Source organism: Caretta caretta, chromosome 2, assembly GCF_965140235.1.
Source record: "Caretta caretta isolate rCarCar2 chromosome 2, rCarCar1.hap1, whole genome shotgun sequence".
NCBI classification, from domain to species: Eukaryota; Metazoa; Chordata; order Testudines; family Cheloniidae; genus Caretta; species Caretta caretta.
The window spans coordinates 137,294,044-137,314,590 of record NC_134207.1 but is presented as its reverse complement, the minus strand read 5'-3'; the positions used below and the strand labels follow the sequence as shown (position 1 = coordinate 137,314,590).

At 39.5% G+C, this 20,547-nt stretch overlaps 1 protein-coding gene across 3 annotated transcripts in view; it reads left to right on the top strand.

Moving 5' to 3' along the window:
* TRIO (trio Rho guanine nucleotide exchange factor) overlaps window positions 1–20,547 on the top strand; it is a 400,776-nt gene that overhangs the window by 341,138 nt on the left and 39,091 nt on the right. For all 3 annotated transcript variants that reach the window (XM_048839610.2, XM_048839611.2, XM_048839612.2), the window contains exons 35-41: window positions 7,418–7,710; window positions 9,655–9,825; window positions 12,963–13,058; window positions 15,674–15,822; window positions 16,622–16,688; window positions 19,439–19,542; window positions 20,292–20,361. In XM_048839610.2, the coding sequence (XP_048695567.2) occupies window positions 7,418–7,710; window positions 9,655–9,825; window positions 12,963–13,058; window positions 15,674–15,822; window positions 16,622–16,688; window positions 19,439–19,542; window positions 20,292–20,361 (950 nt within the window). The remainder of the gene's footprint in view (window positions 1–7,417; window positions 7,711–9,654; window positions 9,826–12,962; window positions 13,059–15,673; window positions 15,823–16,621; window positions 16,689–19,438; window positions 19,543–20,291; window positions 20,362–20,547) is intronic.

Genomic DNA, 20,547 nt, shown 5'->3' with positions numbered 1-20,547 from the left:
TTGCTTTCTAAAGAAGTAGGAAAGTATGTTCCCTGTAGTACCCTGACCTTTAAATACTAAGACCGTTACAATGCAATATGGAAATAGTTAATCTGGAGCAGAAAACTTCAAGTCATCAACTAGCTGGACATGGTTCATTATTTAAAAAAAAAATCAATTATTAATCACAGATGTCCAAGTTTCCAGGGTTGGAAGAGCTGGGAATAGAAGGAGTATTCCAGTTCCCCCTTAACGTCAGGAATGTGTGTGTTCACTGGAGGTCATCTTGTATTTTAGTTTGAGAGGGTCAGAATCCATGCTGCTTGCCTTTTTTCTCTAGCTCTGTTATTTTTTAAAAAAAAAGTAAATTAATGGACTTTCTGTGAACTCTCTGACCTCATCAACAGAGAAACATATGCGGTTTTACTTCAAGTTAGGGGAGAGGTGGAATTTAATTGACTTTCTCTTATGTTTATGAATTGTCTAACAAAAAAGTGCAGCCATTAGTAATTCAGGAAAGAAAAAAAAAAACCAAAGGTTTACTAAGCTCCAGTGGTGTCTGAATTTGAACAGATATAAGTTAATGAAACTTAATTTACTATTGTACCTGTGCCTTGCTAGAAATTAGTGTCAAATGTTTCTCTAAAGGAGAGGCTATAAGACACTGGACAGACATTTGCTGGAAAGGTTTTCTGTTTTTGGGACACAGTAAGGGCTAAGACAGGTTTCAGAGTAGCAGCTGTGTTAGTCTGTATCTGCAAAAAGAACAGGAGGACTTGTGGCACCTTAGAGACTAACAAATTTATTTGAGCATAAGCTTTCGTGGGCTACAGCCCACTTCATCGGATGCATAGAATGGAACATATAGGAAGAAGATATTTATACATACAGAGAACATGAAACAATGGGTGTTACCATACACACTGTAACGAGAGTGATCAGTTAAGGTGCACTATTACCAACAGGAGAGGGGAAAAAAAAACCTTTTGTCGTGATAATCAAGGTGGGCCATTTCCAGCAGTTGACAAGAACATCTGAGGAACAGTAGGGGGGAAAAATAAATATGGGGAAATTGTTTTTTTTTTTGTGTAATGACACATCCACTCCCGGTCTTTATTCAAGCCTAATTTAATGGTGTCATAGAATCATAGAATATCAGGGTTGGAAGGGACCTCAGGAGGTCATCTAGTCCACCCCCCTGCTCAAAGCAGGACCAATCCCCAACTAAATCATCCCAGCCAGGGCTTTGTCAAGCCTGTCAAGTTAATTCCAATTCAGCAGTCTCTCGTTGGAGTCTGTTTTTGAAGTTTTTTCAAACTAAAACCTCTCCAGCGCATCATAAAGGATCTACAACCTATCCTGGAGGACGACCTATCACTCTCACAGATCTTGGGAGACAGACCGGTCCTTGCTTACAGACAGCCCCCCAACCTGAAGCAAATACTCACCAGCAACCACACAACAAAAACACTAACCCAGGAACCTATCCTTGCAACAAAGCCGGTTGCCAACTGTGCCCACATATCTATTCAGGGGACACCATCATAGGGCCTAATCACATCAGCCACACTATCAGAGGCTCGTTCACCTGCGCATCAACCAATGTGATATATGCCATCATGTGCCAGCAGTGCCCCTCTGCTATGTACATTGGTCAAACCGGACAGTCTCTACGTAAAAGAATAAGTGGACACAAATCAGATGTCAAGAATTAGAACATTCAAAAACCAGTCGGAGAACACTTCAGTCTCTCTGGTCACTCAATTACAGACCTAAAAGTTGCAATATTACAATAAAAAAACTTCAAAAACAGACTCCAACGAGAGACTGCTGAATTGGAATTAATTTGCAAACTGGATAGAATTAACTTAGGCTTGAATAGAGACTGGGAGTGGATGGGTCATTACACAAAGTAAAACTATTTCCGCATGTTTATTTTTCCACCCTACTGTTCCTCACAGGTTCTTGTCAACTGATGGAAATGGCCAACCTTGATTATCACTACAAAAGGTTTTTTTTTCCTCTCCTGCTGGTAATAGCTCACCTTACCTGATCACTCTTGTTACAGTGTGTATGGTAACACCCATTGTTTCATGTTCTCTGTGTATATAAAATCTCCCCACTATATTGTCCACTGCATGCATCCGATGAAGTGAGCTGTAGCTCACGAAGGCTTATGGTCAAATAAATTTGTTAGTCTCTAAGGTGCCACAAGTACTCCTGTTCTTTCTAGTAAGGGCTAAAAGACCCAAAACTTAATCAGTCTGTCTCTATTTGCAAAGTCAGTGTTGTTCTTGGTTTCATTTTGAATTCTTATATCTCTTCTTATATCTCTTCTTAGAGCTTGTATTACTGATAAAGGATTCTTGAGCAACCTTAGTAAAACAAATTGGTCAGCAGTCACAATAAAGAAAAAATAAAACCAGTTTTAGTTTAAGGTTCCCATGAAGAACTGTAAATGGTGGAGAAAATGTTGCTTTAATTATCTGGGTATGATGTAGATAAACCAGGGTAGAATTTTTGAAAGCATGTGAGTGCCGTTTTTCAAAAGTGAAAGTCAACGGTCCTTAGGGAGCTTTTTGATAATTTAACTCCTAATCTTTAACAAATGGATGTAAGATGATGAATTTTATGTTATTTTTGCTAATCAGTTACACCGATCAATATAAGTAACCAGTTTCACCAGAGCTTCTGTTAACCATGCATTGCAGGGCCTGTTATCTTATTTAACAGCAGGGGTCTCAAACTCAGTTTACCTTAGGGCCAGTGCCAGTCCTCAAATCCTCTGAGCGGGCCAATAATGTCCCTGAAGACGGTGTTCAGAAAAGAAAACGTTTATACTGTATTTTTTATTTCAAATTTCTTAGAAATAATGAAACAGTCATACAACTTTATACAATTATTCACCTACCAGAGAGTTTTTAGTGTTTGCCAGGCAGCTGTCAATGCTTCCGTTCTGTCAGTTTGTTGATGTTTGGCCTCTGTGACTGAGCAGCTGAAACCTTCAGGATTGCAGCAAGGTGTGCTTGGTAGATAGTTGTGTTTGGTATTTTGACTTGTTTATATTCAGTGTGGAAAAAAGGGTTGCTGACTCTGCCTGGCGACTAGTGATGGTATCTCTGACCCTCTCCCCCAGCCAATGGGAGCTGCGGGGGGTTGCGCCTGCAGCAGACAGAGCTGGCAGCGTGGCTGCATATGTCTCTCCTCCACGGACCTCAGTAGGGAGGTTCTCAGGCCACTGATGGCCCTGGGCTGGGACTTTGAGACTCCTGCTTAACATGAAGGTGGATTAGAATTAATGTCCTGTACTTGTACCTCAGCTCTGGAGCCTAAGGTCCTGATCCTGCAATGGGACTGCTGTTACCAGATTTGCCCGTGACTTTGGGGTATGCTCATTTATTAGGGTTATTCTTCTGGGGAGTGGGGGGGGGGGACAGGTTATTTTGTAAGTCTATTAATGTCCTGCTTGTGCCACTTGTGTTCTCATACTGAGCTCTACTTCTCCCACCTGCAAGTTCCCTCCCAGTGGAGCTATCCTGCAGGACCTACGGTTCCCCAGGGCTGGGTTCCTCCAGCCCCAGAATCAGACGAACACACACACACATTAAGAGAGAGCATCTGAGAGGATCGGGTTAATCAGTGTTCCCAAGCTGACCCCTTATATGTCCCTGGACTCAGTAGGCTGGGTGGAGCAGCATTTCGAAGCTGTCACCCTCATAGGCCCTTGGACTCAGCAGACTGGGTTGAACAGCACCGCCAAGCTGTCACCCTCGTGTGCCATGGGCACCGCACCGGAATAGAGTGCCCCTGAGCTGGCTGGGTCGAGCAGCATTTTCAGTCTGCCACCCTTCTGTGTCCCTGGACTCCGCACGTCCCTGTCCCCACTTCCACATTACAGTTCTGGTAGTAACCCACGTGATGAGCAAACCTCTCAGGATTTTTGGGCGCTTCCTGGATCTTTAGCTTAGGTACGAGGAGTGTTGTTGCAGAGCAAATGAGGAAGCCAAAAAACACCCATGGGGGGGGAGAGAGAGAAGCAACCAGCTTAACCATGAAAGTTATTTATTGCAAAGTAATAATCATACAAGGGGAGCCAAGCAAAGAAAACAGTTATAATATTAAATCTAACTTAAATTTGATTATAAAAGTCAAGTTTAGAAAACTATAACTGATCACACAAGTCAGGGTCAGAAGGCTATACCGAGAGAGAGAGAGAGAGAGAGAGAGAAGCTGCGTTCTCACCACTCCACGAAACGGGGTTCCCAAGTGGTGGTGGTGGCTTAGTGTCCGGAGTCAGGCAGAGCCCCCAGCATGCTCAGTCAGGAGAAGATGAAGTCCCAGTGGAACTAATGCAGATTTTGGATCCAGGCATCAGAGCACTTACTTGAAGCATGGGTAGGGGTTTTTGTAGGGAAACAACAGTGGTTCAAGGGAGAACACTAGATTTGTTTATGGGTAAACTGATGGCTCAAGGGAGTATACCAGAGTTGTTTTGTTCAGGCTAGATAATAGGAACTGCTCATTCCTGGCTGTGGGCGGTGTTCCTCGGAGGGAGCTCACAATGCAGATAGGGAACTTCACTATTTTGGATACCAGTAAAGGATTTATTACTAGCATTGGTCTGATAACTACTGAGCTGGTGTGTGCAGGCGTGGGTTCATTAACATCTGGAGCAGAGATCCCCCATCATGCAGTGCTTCCCTTCTTTTCTGGTCCCAGAGTTCTATGCGGTGCTTGCCTTGGAATCTCTGTTCTCCATACTGTATGATAATTGAAATGCCTCCCTGTCCCAACTACAATGCAAATGAGGCTAGGGGAGTTTCCTTAATTCTGTTACCCTTGTCCCAGGGGTTTACGTGTCTCTCCCACTGCCTTTTCATTGCTTTTTGTAAGTCTTTCTTCTGATTGGTTTTGGTTTAAGCAGAGGCTGAGCCGGGCAGGAGGGAGGTCTTTTGTGAGTCAGGCCGGGTACTGTACCCTGGTTCCCCAAGAACACAGAGCAGATAGGTAACACTGCTCACATGCACAAAGTTGAGCAGCTGAGGAAATGTTTGTATAGTTGCGCCCTAATTCTATAATCATTAGACAGATTCTGTTCCTTTTAACTTTAGTGGGAGACTGCATGCTTGAATAAGGACTGCAGAATCTGGTCCCTGGTCAGCAGCAGCTGGGATCCTTTTAGAGTGAGACAATGAATTGTTATTGGGAAGCAACCTCGTGTGTTCGGCCCTTGAAATGGCATACATGTACTCTGTGGAGTCAACTCTGAGGCTTCCTCACTGAGAGTAAGATCAGTATGAACCAATACAAACAATTACATTAAACCTCTAATAAGTGGAAATGTGAGTGAACATCTGTAAGAGTTACGAATGAGTACTTTGTGATATGAGGGTGCGTATGCACAAACAAATAACATACACTGTTCTAGTGAATTGCATACCCAAAGTTAAAATATCCCAGTGGTTACATGTCTGTTGCTACAGAGAAGATTGTGTGCCCAAGGATGTATTAGCAAATATCCAGGAAAATATTGAGATGGGCTGGAGGCTAGAAAATAAGCCTTATGCCAAAGAGAGATTAATAGAAAGGCAGCACACGCTCCCCCAGCGTCTTTAGTCTGTGAGATGGGCATCTCTGGGGAGGCTCAAGCCACACTTACGAATAACCTAAAGCAGTATTTTTGCATTCTTTCTGGATCCTTTAACTCTTCCTCCACATCAGATATGGCTCTTAATGAATAGTTTGCACTTAGTATTCTGCAATAGCTAAGCAGCCCAATGGGTTCCGTTTTGCAGAGCTGCTCCTCTGCAAGAAAGATAAACTTACCCAGGCTGTGCCTACCGTTGTTCTAAATTGAACATTGTTCTAAATCGCTTTATTTGTTCCCCACCATTTTTGGTGAAAGAATCCCCTTGCACCTAAGCTGTGTAGGAGGGATCTGAGTATAAATACCAACCTTGGAGAAGGAATGCAGAGAGGGTGTTTAACTCCCAGCACTAAAGCCATCCAGCTAAAGGTCATTTCACAAACCTGGCTTTTAAACGTAAACCTGCAGTGATAACTCCAAAAAACTAGCAAAATAAGAAAAAAAACGAGAACAGTTTAATGGGGTCTTGTTAATACACTAATAATTGTGTTTGTAAGAGAAGCCTTCAAATTTAAAAAACAAAAATTGTATGAATACATACTTTGGCTAGGGAAAAAGCACAGACTAGCAGTACTAGCAATTCATAAGCCAGTGTGTGTTTACAGTAGAGGTACTGTCAAGTCCAAGTGACATGAACCTCACTGGAAACTATTGATCTTCTGTATCCGTAATTACTAGATTGGGCGGAGGGAGAATTATCCTTTGTTTGATTGCAGAACCTTAGGCATTCTCAAGCAAAGAAACAAACATTGCTCATCTTGGGGTTTGACCAAGGGCATATTTTCTTTTAAATGGAACTACTCATGCTGTTTCCTTTTTAAAACTGTCAGATTAAAGCAAAAGAAACAAATATTTAACTGGAGTTTATCTGAAGTCGTCTTCCCTTTCTCCTCCAAACCTACCGTCACCCTCCTAAATAAATAAATAAATAAATCAGTTTGTCACAAAACTAAACCGAACATTTGTGGTGATTGTGCACACTGGATGCTTGTGCGTACGTATATATAAGTATTGTAGCTGAGTTAAAAAAGTAACACATTTTAAGACAACTTCCTTTTACTTTTTTTTTTTAATACTTTCCTGAATTTGTGCACTTTACAAAATATGTAAAATTAGAACACAGCAATTTTTGGTCCGTGTATATGTGTAAATGGTAATCAGCAAAAGGCAAAGGACATGACTGTTATGGAGGACAGTGTCTTGTAAATGTTTGCCAGCCTATGAGTGGTCATTTATAATGTCGTGGGCCAAGATATTCTTAATTGATGTAATGATTTTGGTCCTCAAGTTAAGACATTTTGAAGGGGTCTTGCATTCAGAGAGCCTGTGCTCATCACTTCCTGAAAAATGGGTCCTTTTAAGATGTCTCGAGTTGAGCGTCCAAAATCACAGCTTATTTGAGAAAACTCTGGCCCTGGTTTGTAGTGGAGTTTTTAAGCTTCCCTCATAGTCATCAGGTGGCATTAGCCATTGTGAAAGGCATTAAACTAGACTTGATAAATCTAGTAATTTGTTCCACTGTGGCTAATGCCACATTATCAATGTAAATATTTAGTTTGTGCTGCGTTTCTAGTCTTTCTCTCTTAGCAAATCTGTCACATGAAATGTACAATTAGAGTTGCCTCCTACTGTAATGCAAATATAAATGAAGATTCTTTTGGTACATTTTTTCATTTATATTTCATATTTTACCATCAGTTCTTAAAATCTACTTAAGGTTCTTTCTCTTGATTTTAAATTGCTCAGTTGTCAATATTTTCCCTCTAAAAGATGTTCACCTTCTTTCCTCAGACTCTCTTTCAGTCTCCAGTAACGATGCCAGTCCTCCTGCCTCCGTAACATCACTTCAGCCCCATATGATTGGTGCACAGAGCTCCCCAGGCCCCAAACGCCCTGGCAACACCCTGAGGAAATGGCTTACCAGTCCAGTGAGGCGCCTTAGCAGTGGGAAGGCAGATGGGCATGTCAAGAAATTGGCCCATAAGCATAAGAAGAGTAGAGAGGTCCGCAAAAGTGCGGATGCTGGCTCTCAGAAGGACTCTGATGACAGTGCTGCTACGCCACAGGATGAAACCATTGAAGAGGTTAGTGTTCAGGCAACTTTCTTATGGTTTGTAAATGTTGGACATGATTCAAGTGCTTGGGTTTTGGATGCTGGGGGGCACTGCAGGATAGCACAACAGCTTATTTTGCATCTGTTGCTTCTTGTACAAATTTGATTTGGTCAAGTAAAACAGAGTCATCTCATCCAGGTCTCTTGTGGGTGTGTTTCAGTTTTATGCAGCCATTAGTCCCATGCATGCCTTGACTGTCATTCTCTGCTCAAGAACAAGCCCTGTATTGGAATACAAGGGTTTATGCAGTTCAGTGTTAAGAATGTTAGCAGAGTCGTGTGGGGAGAGCACTCTAGTTGAAGAACAGAAAAGAGGATGGGGGAAATTACTTTTTAACCTCATCTCCCACCCCACCCCCAATCAGAAAAAAATGACTTTTTGACACATACTGAGTAACATCTGAGCAATGTTCTGATGATAGGCTATTTCATGCTTCCCTTTTCTCCCTTCCCAAAGGACCAGGAGGATGTATAGGGAAGGGTTATTAACCACTTTAAAGCCAACAAATCTTGCGTTCCTGCCTTTAGAAGTAATGTGCGTCTCATTAGTGCAGTGTCCTGGGAAATAGCTGACTTCTCGAACCAAAAGGTGGTTCCAATCAGTTACGTAATACCCTCACAAGCTTTCATTAAAGCAAAGGGAATGGGGAGGTTGTATCATGGAGTTCGTGTCACAGATGTTTGTCAAAAGCCTTTTTCTTCCCCGCCATTCATAGTTCTGGTATGAGATTAGGACCCATATCCAGTTGATAAAGATACAGACTGGGCCTGATTATGCTTTCACTTATGTGTGCACAGCTCACATTGAATCTAGTGGCATAACAGAGCATCCAAGGGTTCTACTCACAATGTATTTTAGTTCACCTTTTCTTTGACCTGAATCGGACCATCAGTTCTGATGGTTTTCCTATAGATTATAAGTAATGAAGTCTGATTTCTAACTAAGTGGCCCAGTGTTATTATTTTAGTGGCTTTTTGTCTTATTTTTCTTTTGCTACTGGCATATTTCATTTTCAACTTGGAGCATCGGTGATCCAAGTAAAAGTTGAAAGGGAATGGACTAGAGGCATGGCACCAGGATGGTGTAGGAGCTGTGGGTTTGGGAAAAGTGTTGTTCTCCGCCCTCAGGTGCTATAAGGTAAAAAGAGACCCTTCTGCCAAGGCAGTTGTCGCCATTTTCTCAGAAGTAGCCACACTCCTACGTTCCTGAGTGTGGGGAAGAGCGCCAGCCCTTCCTATCAATGCCCTGAGGAGGAGAGAAGGCAGTACAAGTCAATCCTCGTTACTGTGAAGGCAATAGCAATATCCTGTAAACTATTTTTGTCACAGACCAAGGATTGAGGTCCTGTTCCTCATGTAGCTGACTGGATGGTTTCTACCCAGAAAACATTAAAAACAAAGTATGTGGTCTGTATTCACTGTTTAAAGGCGAACTAGTGATGAAATTTAGGATTTTGTTAAAATATCCTATATTTTAATACTGTTTTGTACTCATGTCGCACCTTTCAGTTTGAGGACATGAGTACTCTACAGATGCCAAGTCTGTAGTTACATATGTTGCACCCATTTTACAGAGGTAAACTGAGCAGAATCAAAGTCGCTGATGGAACTCAGCAGTCAACTCCCAAGCCTCGGTTTATAACTTTTTCTACAGTAAAACTCGGGCTGAAGTTCTGCAAGTCACTTGTACTCAGTGCATCAGCCCAGTTGCCTTACCTGTTGAACAAGTCATAAACTGCGTCTCTTTTAAGGTAGTTAGATTTTTGGCAACTGTGTCTATCTCTTGAGATGTTGATCTGTTTAGCTATCCCTAGGCTTGCTGGAGATGAGCCTTCAGAGGTAGTCTGGCATCTGTGAGACAGCTTCCACTAACTCTGCTTTATGCATCTTATGAATGTCTTGATCTTCATTGCAGAGAGGGCGGAATGAGGGGCTGAGCAGCGGCACTCTCTCCAAATCCTCCTCTTCTGGCATGCAGAGCTGTGGAGAGGAAGAAGGTGAAGAAGGAGCAGATGCTGTACCACTCCCCCCTCCAATGGCAATTCAGCAACACAGTCTACTCCAGCCAGACTCCCAGGATGACAAGGTAAAAAGGGAAATAGGGAAGAATCTCACATGCTGAGATAGACTGATAACTTTTAGAGTGTCTTAAAGGGATTTGCTGTGGAGAAAATATCTGGGACATATGTAATTATATGAGTACAATTGAGTACACAATTACAGGAACCTTACATCATTGTTTAAAAAAGGACCTTATAGCAAAGGTAGTCTTCCCCCTTTCCACTAGTTAAGAGCTGTTGTGGGAGCAGTTAACTTTCTGACTGAAATCTTTTTGTCCTGTAGGTAATTCACAAAACAATTCTGTTTATCCTCAGACCTGGAGTTTTTGTCACAAATATTTTCCATTTGCACAGGAAGATGGTTTTTCATGTCGACATAAAGTCGCATGTCCATTGTGAGCACACCGTAGCTTCCTCAAGTGCTGTAAAGCCTTGGTCCACATTAGTGACTTGCTGCCTGAAACTGTTCAGTTTAACAAGCATAGCCAAGTTTAAATTGAGAGTGCAAAACTGTATCTGAAACCATTAACTGATAAGTTTTGGATGGAGATCATCAATCTGCCAAATTAATCGTGTTTTCATATTTTGTTGGTTTAAAAAAAAATCTCACAACATTCTCAGGTTTTGAGATGTTTTATTTCAGTTTTCAAAATGAATCACATTTTTATGGGGCAGTCACAAAGCCTGAAAATAGAGGATTTTAAAATGGAAACTCTGTTGACTTCTGCAGCATGGACCTCACTTCTAATATCATTTTGTCCCCATTGTTCTATTTAAAATGCTTAAGTGGTGAAATATATGGTATGATCTCATTGTTAGTGAGTTGTGTTGGCGGTTATTCGTCTTTCTTAGTAGACCAGATTCTTTTTCAACAAATTTTCTTTCTCTCCTTCACTCTTGTTGTTTTCTCCTGGGCATCTCAATCATAACTGAAGTAGACACTTTCTGGATTGCAATGGGTTTTTTCCGTGCACTGCATGCACCAGTTTCCTGCTTTTTTTCTAAATTGGAAACCGTCGCAATATAGGAAATGATGGATGAACATACTGGGAAATACTTCTGAGACCAAATTAAAAAAAGAATTATATTCTTCAAATCTTTTTACTCTTTAAAAACAATTGTTGGGGTTTTTTTTCCTGCTAATTAGAAAATTGTCTGACCCTTTGTTTGCTAGAATTGCAATAGTGTTGGTGAGAATCATGTTTACAAACTCTTGCTAGCAAGCTGCTAACATGATTTCTTAACCAGTATATTCAGTAACTGTGATACGAATAACACATACTAACATTGCCCTTATTGCATAGGTCCATCTGCATTACAAATGCAATTATATCAGAGGAAGCCATGTTATAACTTGGTCTCCATTCACTTTGCATTTTCAGTGTAGGTTGGATCTTTAGCACAGTGTAGTGTAACGCACCAAAAGATAGGTTTTGCCCTCACTTGCCAGATTATCATCCTGCTTGCAAAAAAACATGTTTGAACGATGATCTGCCTCATGCATTTTCAACACTGGTGTAAGCAGGACCTTACCTTGGATTTACAAGGATTTACCTTGTTTTAATATGAATCCCGTGGAGGACAGAAACATGCTCCCATAGTGTTTCTGTCTGTCTCTAATAGACCGAACCTTGTACTCAAACACTGCCAACTTCATGGAGTTTGGATTCTGATCTACATCCAGATTTAAACTTTGTCTTGGATGCATGTTCAGGACATACTTTTTGTAAAGTTGTTTTTAGTAGCATTTGGGAGTTGGGATTGTGACATCTGGCAACATCTGCCTCAAAGTCCCATTGCATGTGGGCTTGCTCAGTTTTGGAGGTATATGCGAGCACCAGGTATGAGGCCATATTGATTTCTCTAATATCACTAAATAACAGACTCATTTTTTTTTTCATTAGCATTTCTTGTACAGTACACACGCTTCTGTTTGGAGAATCATTGCACAATTCATTTATTGCATTGAATAGCAGCTTATGAGTTTTTTGCATTTATTTTTGGATAAACAATATTAATGTTCCAATACAGTTGTTATATTGTAAAACTAATTATTTTTGTTTTTTGTTTTTCTCTTTTTGTAAATTTTGACTGTAGCATTATGTTGATTTGTGTTCTGTCTCTGCTTTGGCTCAATTCCCTTACCTTTCCATTTAAAGTTATTTGTGATTCCCTCGTTTACCCTACCCCATGTTCCTTTCTCAGTGAGGCAAACAAAAGCACACCCATATCTTTGCAGTCCTTGTTTTCAGTAATGGGGTTGAAAACCACAGTCAAGAGCATTCTGTTTAAAATCATAATGAATGTAATTTCTTTGTTTGTCCAACATGTTTGAAACACTTGCAGAACAGTTTAACCTGTGTTGCATGATGTATGTCTGCCCTTTCCTTAATATGAAGTAAGGTTCATATTGTACCCTGTTCCTCTTTCCAGTTATTTAATGATACATGTAATCTGCAAACCAGCTGTGTGTTTGCTAATTACGGAAGCTGAATTTAATGGCCCTCTCCCAGAATCCTTTACTGTGAATACCTTTTACCCTCAGTTATAGCTATAAACTGGCATCTTATAGCTTGTGAGGCCAGAGATCTTCTATACTCTGCACTTACCTTTGGGAAAAATGGATGACACACAGAATGGTGAGCTTGATTTCCCCTATTCAATCTGGGAAATATACCCCAGCTCCTTTTAGAAATGTAAATGTTCTTGGTTTATTTTTTTAATCCTGTTTCAAGGTTTGTGTGTTGTAATTTATTTTTACAGTTGCTTCTTAATTATATACATAGTTGAAAAAATACTTAAATTGTTCACTATCAATCAGGTCAGTCCCTGCAATCTGTATGGCTGTCCTGATAGACTTTATAGTAGTTGAAAGTTTCCCAAGGATATTTCCCAGATCTATAATGTGCGAAACATAATTATGAAGTTACATCCGACTAATTGAAATGGATTAAACCTGTGCATGGACAGTTCTCAAGGTGTATCAAGGTTTATTTAAAAATTTTAGATTCCAGTTGCATAAATTATAAGGAAACGTATTCTTAAACTAAAGGGAAATCTTTGCTGGGTAGCTTGACCTGAAAAGATACTTGAAAGAGGAATCTTGACAGCCTGTGACAAACGAAAGTAAACATGATATTTTTCCTTTTTTGTCACTGCACAGACATCTTCTCGATTATTGGTACGCCCCACCAGCTCTGAGACACCCAGTGCAGCAGAACTAGTCAGCGCAATTGAGGAACTCGTCAAAAGTAAAATGGTGAGACTGTTTGGAAGATAAACATGATTCAGAAGCTAAGGCAACTCCAGACTGCCCCGCTGTATGAAAAGTTCCAACACACTTCCCTATGAATTCCAACATTTAGCATCATCCATTTTCAAAAGCAGTCTCAAAATTTTGCGCATGCAAAGTGGCATGTATTCATGAATGTACGAGCATATATGGAATATACATATATTCAGAGAGAAAAGATTACTAGTCAATGTGATATATACTTAAATTTATTTGTATTGCAGTAGCATGTGGCAGCACAATCAAGGATTGAAGTTCCATTGTGCAATACCCTGTATATAAACTTACATTTTAGAGTCCCTGCCCCAAGGATTTCACAGTATAAGTCTTGTCCAGGGACAAGTGAATGAAACAAACCAAGCAGAGAGTTAACTGTAAAGCTTCTATTTAAGACGCTCTTTCATTACCTCACACTAGTTTGTTTGCTCAAGTAAAATACTTCAAAAATATGAGAGTTTTATTGCTATTTGAAGAGAAAGTATTTAATACTTTGTTAAAGCATACTCAGAGGTCAGTGTTAAAGTAATGTAGAGCTTGGTTTGCAGCAGAGTACTTTCATCTCATATTTTCAGGTGACACACAGACTATTTCCAAACTCTTCTTTATTTGAATACCTTTAAGATGCAGAACCAGGCACATTACATTTCCTTTATATATTTTCCTCTTGCTGAGGACAGTCCTGACTTCATTATATATAGTAATTCTTTGCTAGCTTGTGTATGGATTCATAATATCTTTGAGGTTTAGTTTTTCCTTACAATCATAGAACACCAGGGTTGGAAGAGACCTCAGGAGGTCATCTAGTCCAACCCCCTGCTCAAAGCAGGACCAATCCCCAGTTTTTGCCCCAGATCCCAAATGGCCCCCTCAAGGATTGAACTCACAACTCTGGGTTTAGCAGGCCAACGCTCAAACCACTGAGCTATCCCTCCTCCCCAGGAAAGGTAGAGGATGTATTTTTTTAAATGTGACCCTCTGGAAGACTAAATCAGGTTTTAATAAATAAAACTGTCTGTGATGAGCAACGCTTGCTGGGCACCACTAACAGTTTTAATGATTGCTCTGTGTAGTCTCAAGTGGTGATATCATTCTCCCATCAGATAATTCACCAACACAGATCAGTTTTTCCTAGTTTTTGGGCCGTCTGTCTATGAGGTCAAATCCTACTGGGTTTTTATTGATTTCAAAGTCTTGAATAGTGCATTTGACTCAGGAGGGTGTGGCTCAGCTGCATCTTACTGTAATGCTGCGGGAAAACATGATCAATAGCTGCAGCAAGACCTGACCCTGTGGGCTGGAGTTAAACTGGCTTAATAAATACTTTCTAGAACACTCCTTCACACAATCTCTTCAACACCCCTTCTTTTCCAAAACCGTATAAAATTCTGCTTGCTGTCTAACTTCCAAGGGCAATGGAACTGCACCCTCTTTCAACACAGAATTTTGCCCCTGGTTTTGAGAGTTCATTCTGAAGAGTATAAATGACAGTTACTATTGTGTGTAGTGCAGGTGTGGAGAAAAGACTGTTTTATGAAACCAAAGGATTAAAGGTGACCTGCAAATTTTTTTAAAAATTGGTCTTGTGCAATTTTTTTTGTCTGCTTTGAAACATATAGAAGACCTTAAAGGTTGATGGGAAGGGTTATTCTTACCCTGTGTGGGGAAGGGGGATTGTAGGGGTCTCAATATGTATTTCTAGCTCTTATATTTTATTGAAGGGGGGGATTTTGTTCTATATTTAACAACTTCTTTCTTTCTCCAAAATGTAGCCATTGACTAAAGCAATCAAAAACTGCTATAAACAGTCGGTCTCAAAATTCCTTCCCTCTTAGTTTACATTCTGTTATCTCGGGTGATGTCATAATTTTCACAAGTTGGTAGGTCATCAGTCTTCCAGATTGGACAATTTTTTAATGTAGTGAGAATTTTGTTAGCATCTAGAGCCATAACCTGGGTTTAGGCCCATAGTACTAGATGCTGTACAAATAGCAGGGGTGAAAGTAATATTAATCTCTTAATAGCTGGTACCAGCCTACTTTCACCTCTGACAAACAGAGTAAAACAGAGTTCCTGCCCTGAAAAGCTTAGTGTGTGTTTAAAAAAAGGAAAGAAAGAAAACAAACAAGCTGAAGAAAAATTATTCCTGGACTTCTACTTATACCTTATAAAGAAGAAGAGGGAGAGGTCATCTCTTCAGAGGGGTTGTTGGTTTTTGTGAGTCCCCTTTAATTTTTTCTGCCCTTGTCATTTAAATGCAATGGTGAGGATTTAAATTGTTCTAAACTTCATTATAGTAATTGCTGTTAAAAATTCAGCATTTACCAACAGTTACCACAGATTTTCCCTGTAGGTAGAATAAAAGTGTGGTAACAGTGTGACAAATTTTGACTTTTTAATGGCAACGCTAGAGTGTCATCTTATTTTTTTTGGACTCACTAAGGTAATGTAAATATTTGAGTACAAAACAGAGGTTCCATATTTTTTAACAACTGTAAATGTGTATTCATTTTGTACATTTCAAGACAGCATGAATAGAAGGCAAGATGAATAAATATTGCAACAATTTATGAATACACTCTTAGGCACTGGAAGATCGTCCAAGTTCACTGTTGGTAGATCAAGGTGACAGCAGCAGTCCATCTTTCAACCCTTCGGACAACTCCCTTCTCTCTTCCTCGTCACCCATAGATGAGATGGAAGAAAGGAAATCCAGCTCTTTAAAAAGACGACAGTAAGACTGGCTTACAAATTTATATTTCCCCTCTGTTCTCAATCAGGTAACATTTATAAAGTCCTTTGCATCCTTTCAAAACAGTCTATTTTAATTTAACAGAAGAAGTAGTTCTTTTTCCCTTCCAGCTTGCATGTTAGGCATCAAATGGATGATTTGGTTCTTCCTTGAAAACCAGCTGTTGTTCAAAGAGAATTCTCAGGCATATTATTTCCAGTACTAAGTTCACCCAAAAGTCCTGTCAAACATGTCAGTCTCAGCCTTCATGGAAGAGGATGCTGGCTTTTAACTATTCTCAAGGGTATTTTTAGGTTCCAAAAACCATAAATCGTTGCTTTTTCCTGAAACCGTCTTTCTCTACCTTGAACTGAAATGATAGTTGGGAAGATCCAGAAATATTCGTTGACATTTCAGCTGGTATTGAAGATTAACCGTATGTATGTCGGTGTTAAAATAATAAAGACATCTTCAGTTCGTTTGCTTATGAATCTCTTGCTGTTTCTTGTGAGTCAAAAATTGGAATTCTTTTTAATTAATGTTTTAATTGTCCTGACCCATGCAGCAAAAGTCCTGGCTGCTGCAACTCTAGTTTAGTAAACACAAGAAGTAAGAATGCCCTGAAGAGAGTGAAGCATCCAGATTCAGAAAGTCAGATGTAAACTCTACCTTACTAAATGTGATAACTGCAAACTTGTAAAATGTTGTATGCCCATTCTTAATCCTCTTTAAGAATTTTTATCCACATCAATACATTTTTCTCCCTGAATGTTTTTTTTCCACCTTTTCCCCCTCCTTGTAGCTATGTCTTACAGGAATTAGTGGAGACGGAGCGAGATTACGTCCGAGATCTGGGTTATGTAGTTGAGGTATGTTAGTTCATCCTTTCTAAATTTCTTTTATTAATCCCATTGCCAGTCATCTATGTGGCTCGCACACTGTTCTGTTAGAAGAAAAAGAACGAGTCGACTTTAGGTGTGGGTTTTTCTATAGAAATTTAAGAAAAAACAGGATTTGATATAGAATTCCGTGTCTCTCCTTCACACTACTTCATACATCCTTTTTCCCCCTTATAAGAAAATTAGTTCTTTGTCATTTATGTTTTAATTAGTGACACCTAATAACATCTGAAACAATAGGCACAGTTTAATTAGTTGATGCAGTGTGGTCTAGTGGATAGACCACTGGACTGAGACTCAGGAGACTTGGCTTCTACACCTGGCTCTGGTACTTCTCTACTGGGTGACATTAGGCAAGTCTCTTTACCTTTTTGCGTCTGTTTCCCATCTGCAGAATGCCGATTATGATACTGACCTGCTTTGTAAATTGCTTAGATCTGCTGATTTCCTCATTTAGCTATTTCCAAGTATGTTCCAGAAAACTATCTTTTTCCCAAGTTTAGACATGTTCCTGAGAGGAGCTGATTAACAGGTCTGTTAACTAGATTAAAGGCCAACTCCTAGGTGAGGCAGCAGCCCAGCCCAGAGTATTGAATAAATATCACATACTCCGGGCCTTAAATGTACTAAACAAACAGTTATACAGGCTTAGTATTTATTCAGTGTGTGGGATCAAAGTATTACTTTATGTGCATGCTATGCTTAAAGGTTAATGCTAATGTACAAGATCTTAAGTATTCCAAGTTTAGTGGTTGACAAATACTCTTTTTACTGTGCTTAACTGGGAACTAGTAAGAAGGAAACTCTATTACAAGTTAAGGTTCCAGATTTTTTAAAAATTCTTCTTACTGTGGATTTATTACAGACATTGAAGAGAGACAATTTGTCAAATTCTTATTGGGGTACCATCCAGATAATCCTGTATTTCTTTCATTTTATGCATCTTTATGCTTTGAAAGATGCTTTGTGAAAGATTGTCATAGGATAAGAGGGAAGATCATTTCATGGATTAAGAACTGGTTAAAAGATGGGGAACAAAGGGTAGGAATAAATGGTAAATTTTCAGAATGGAGAGGGGTAACTAGTGGTGTTCCCCAAGGGTCAGTTCTAGGACCAATCCTATTCAACTTATTCATAAATGTTCTGGAGAAAGGGGTAAACAGTGAGGTGGCAAAGTTTGCAGATGATACTGAACCGCTCAAGATAGTTAAGACCAAAGCAGACTGTGAAGAACTTCAAAAAGATCTCACAAAACTAAGTGACTGGGCAACAAAATGGCAAATGAAATTTAATGTGGATAAATGTAAAGTAATGCACGCTGGAAAAAATAACCCCAACTATACATACAATATGATGGGGGCTAATTTAGCTAAAACTAATCAGGAAAGAGACCTTGTAGTCATCATGGATAGTTCTCTGAAGACATCCACTCAGTGTGCAGCGGCAGTCAAAAAAGCAAACGGGATGTTAGGAATCATTAAAAAAGGGATAAAGAATAAGATGGAGAATATCTTATTGCCCTTATATAAATCCATGGTACGCCCACATCTTGAATACTGCGTACAGATGTGGTCTCCTCATCTCAAAAAAAGATATACTGGCATTAAAAACGGTTCAGAGAAGGGCAACTAAAATGATTAGGGGTTTGGAATGGGTCCCATATGAGAAGAGATTAAAGAGGCTAGGACTTTTCAGCTTGGAAAATAGGAGACTAAGGAGGGATATGGTAGGTATATAAAATCATGAGTGGTGTGGAGAAAGTGAATAAGGAAAAGTTATTTACTTGTTCCCATAATATAAGAACTAGGGGCCACCAAATTAAATTAATGGGCAGCAGGTTTAACACAAATAAAAGGAAGTTCTTCACTCACCGCACAGTCAACCTGTGGAACTCCTTGCCTGAGGAGGTTGTGAAGGCTAGGACTATAAGAGGGTTTAAAAGAGAACTAGATAAATTCATAGAGGTTAAGTCCATCAATGGCTATTAGCCAGGACAGGTAAGGAATGGTGTTTGTCAGAGGGTGGAGATGGATGGCAGGAGAGAGATCACTTGATCCATTACCTGTTAGGTTCACTCCCTCTGGGGCACCTGGCATTGGCCACTGTCAGTAGACAGGATACTGGGCTGGATGGACCTTTGGTCTGACCCAGTATGGCCATTGTTTTGTTCTGAAGATAATGTAAAAAAAATTACAATAAAATAGGTGGAGAAATTGATCCCTTTTCAATAATTGTACACAGTCATAGGGCTGGGAAGCTATGAGGCCAAAAAAAAAGAAGCCTTAGTGTTTCAGATGGGACATCATAAAGTCATTTGGGACCACAGTGTGGTCTCTGTAAACAGAAGGCTTACCAAGAAAAATGTGAAAAGAAATGTTTTTTAGAACTGGGAAATGTGAAACTTTCCAGTCTGATTACATTTTGATTTCATGTACTTGTGGGAAGTGAAAATAAACTGAAAAATTAAATTAAAAGTACTGGCTAAATTTAAACATAGTTGAGACAAATCTTATTTCAATAAAATCGTTAATTTAACAGCTAAATACACTGCTACATGTAATATTGGATTCTTACATCCTTTTGATTTAGTGGCTTAAATAGGAGCTTGCAGTTTAAAAATTCTTAAGCTCCTTAAAGCGAGAGACAGAAAAAGAAAGAGAGAAAGAAACCCACCGTTTAAACCTGGACATTTCACAAAGAATTGTCCTGGATTGTTTCAGGGTTACATGGCACTTATGAAAGAAGATGGTGTACCTGATGACATGAAGGGGAAAGACAAGATTGTATTCGGCAACATTCACCAGATTTACGACTGGCACAGAGAGTATGTATGTTTTTTATTTAAGAATTATCTGTTACTGGTAGAAAATAATTTTGTAACATACTGAGTGCACACAGGGCAAAAACCTTTGGCAATAAAAGTGTTTCAAAGATTATAAAAGCAAGTAACAAGAAATTAAGAGCAGCTCGTCCTACACTTTTACAGTTAAAATTAATTTCTAAGTTGAGACGATTCCTATAGTTATTTGTATGGAGACTATTCAAAATAAATATGTAAACACATCAAGCATTTGGACTGATCTGTATTGTATAGATAACATTTAATGTGACTATTTAGTTGATCCTATTAAGAAAGCATTAAGGAAAAGAAAAAATCCTGTGTCTTACGCAGTAACATGCGCGGTACTTACCTATTCTTCTGACAGTGAGAGGCTATGCTGCGAATGGATCAAAAACAGTTTTTGTTCTCAAATTTCAGTGGTAATGTAGTTATGAGCACATCAAGGAATCAGAATGAGTAGAAGAGAAATTTGAATCCCCATAGCAAACAAAAGGATTGCAATCATGAGTCACTATGTTGCTTCTTTTTGTTCTTTACTTTAAAATGCTGCTTGCTTTGAAGCCCTGCAATATATTCTTTATATAGGCTTCAATTGCAGATAGGACACTCACTAATCAAGGATCCCAGCAGTGAAGAGAGTGTGGATATAAAGAATGCAATCACCACTTTCTTTTAACATTACCTGTTGCCAGATAATGTGGTACAAGCTAAATTATTTCTTCTTTGTTCAGCTTCTTTTTAGGAGAATTGGAGAAGTGCCTTGAAGATCCAGAAAAACTGGGATCCCTCTTTGTTAAGCATGTAAGTACAAACATCCTCTTTCAAGCAGGTAGTGCCAATTGCTGGTATTACTAGTGACTGACCTTATTATATAAAGGATTTATCTGTGGAGCAGCACAGGTGAAAAGTCAGTAGAATAAAATAACACAGGGTAAGAGGCAGAGACAGAGAATTAGGTGAACAGGGAGTCTAATTTTTGTTTGCAAT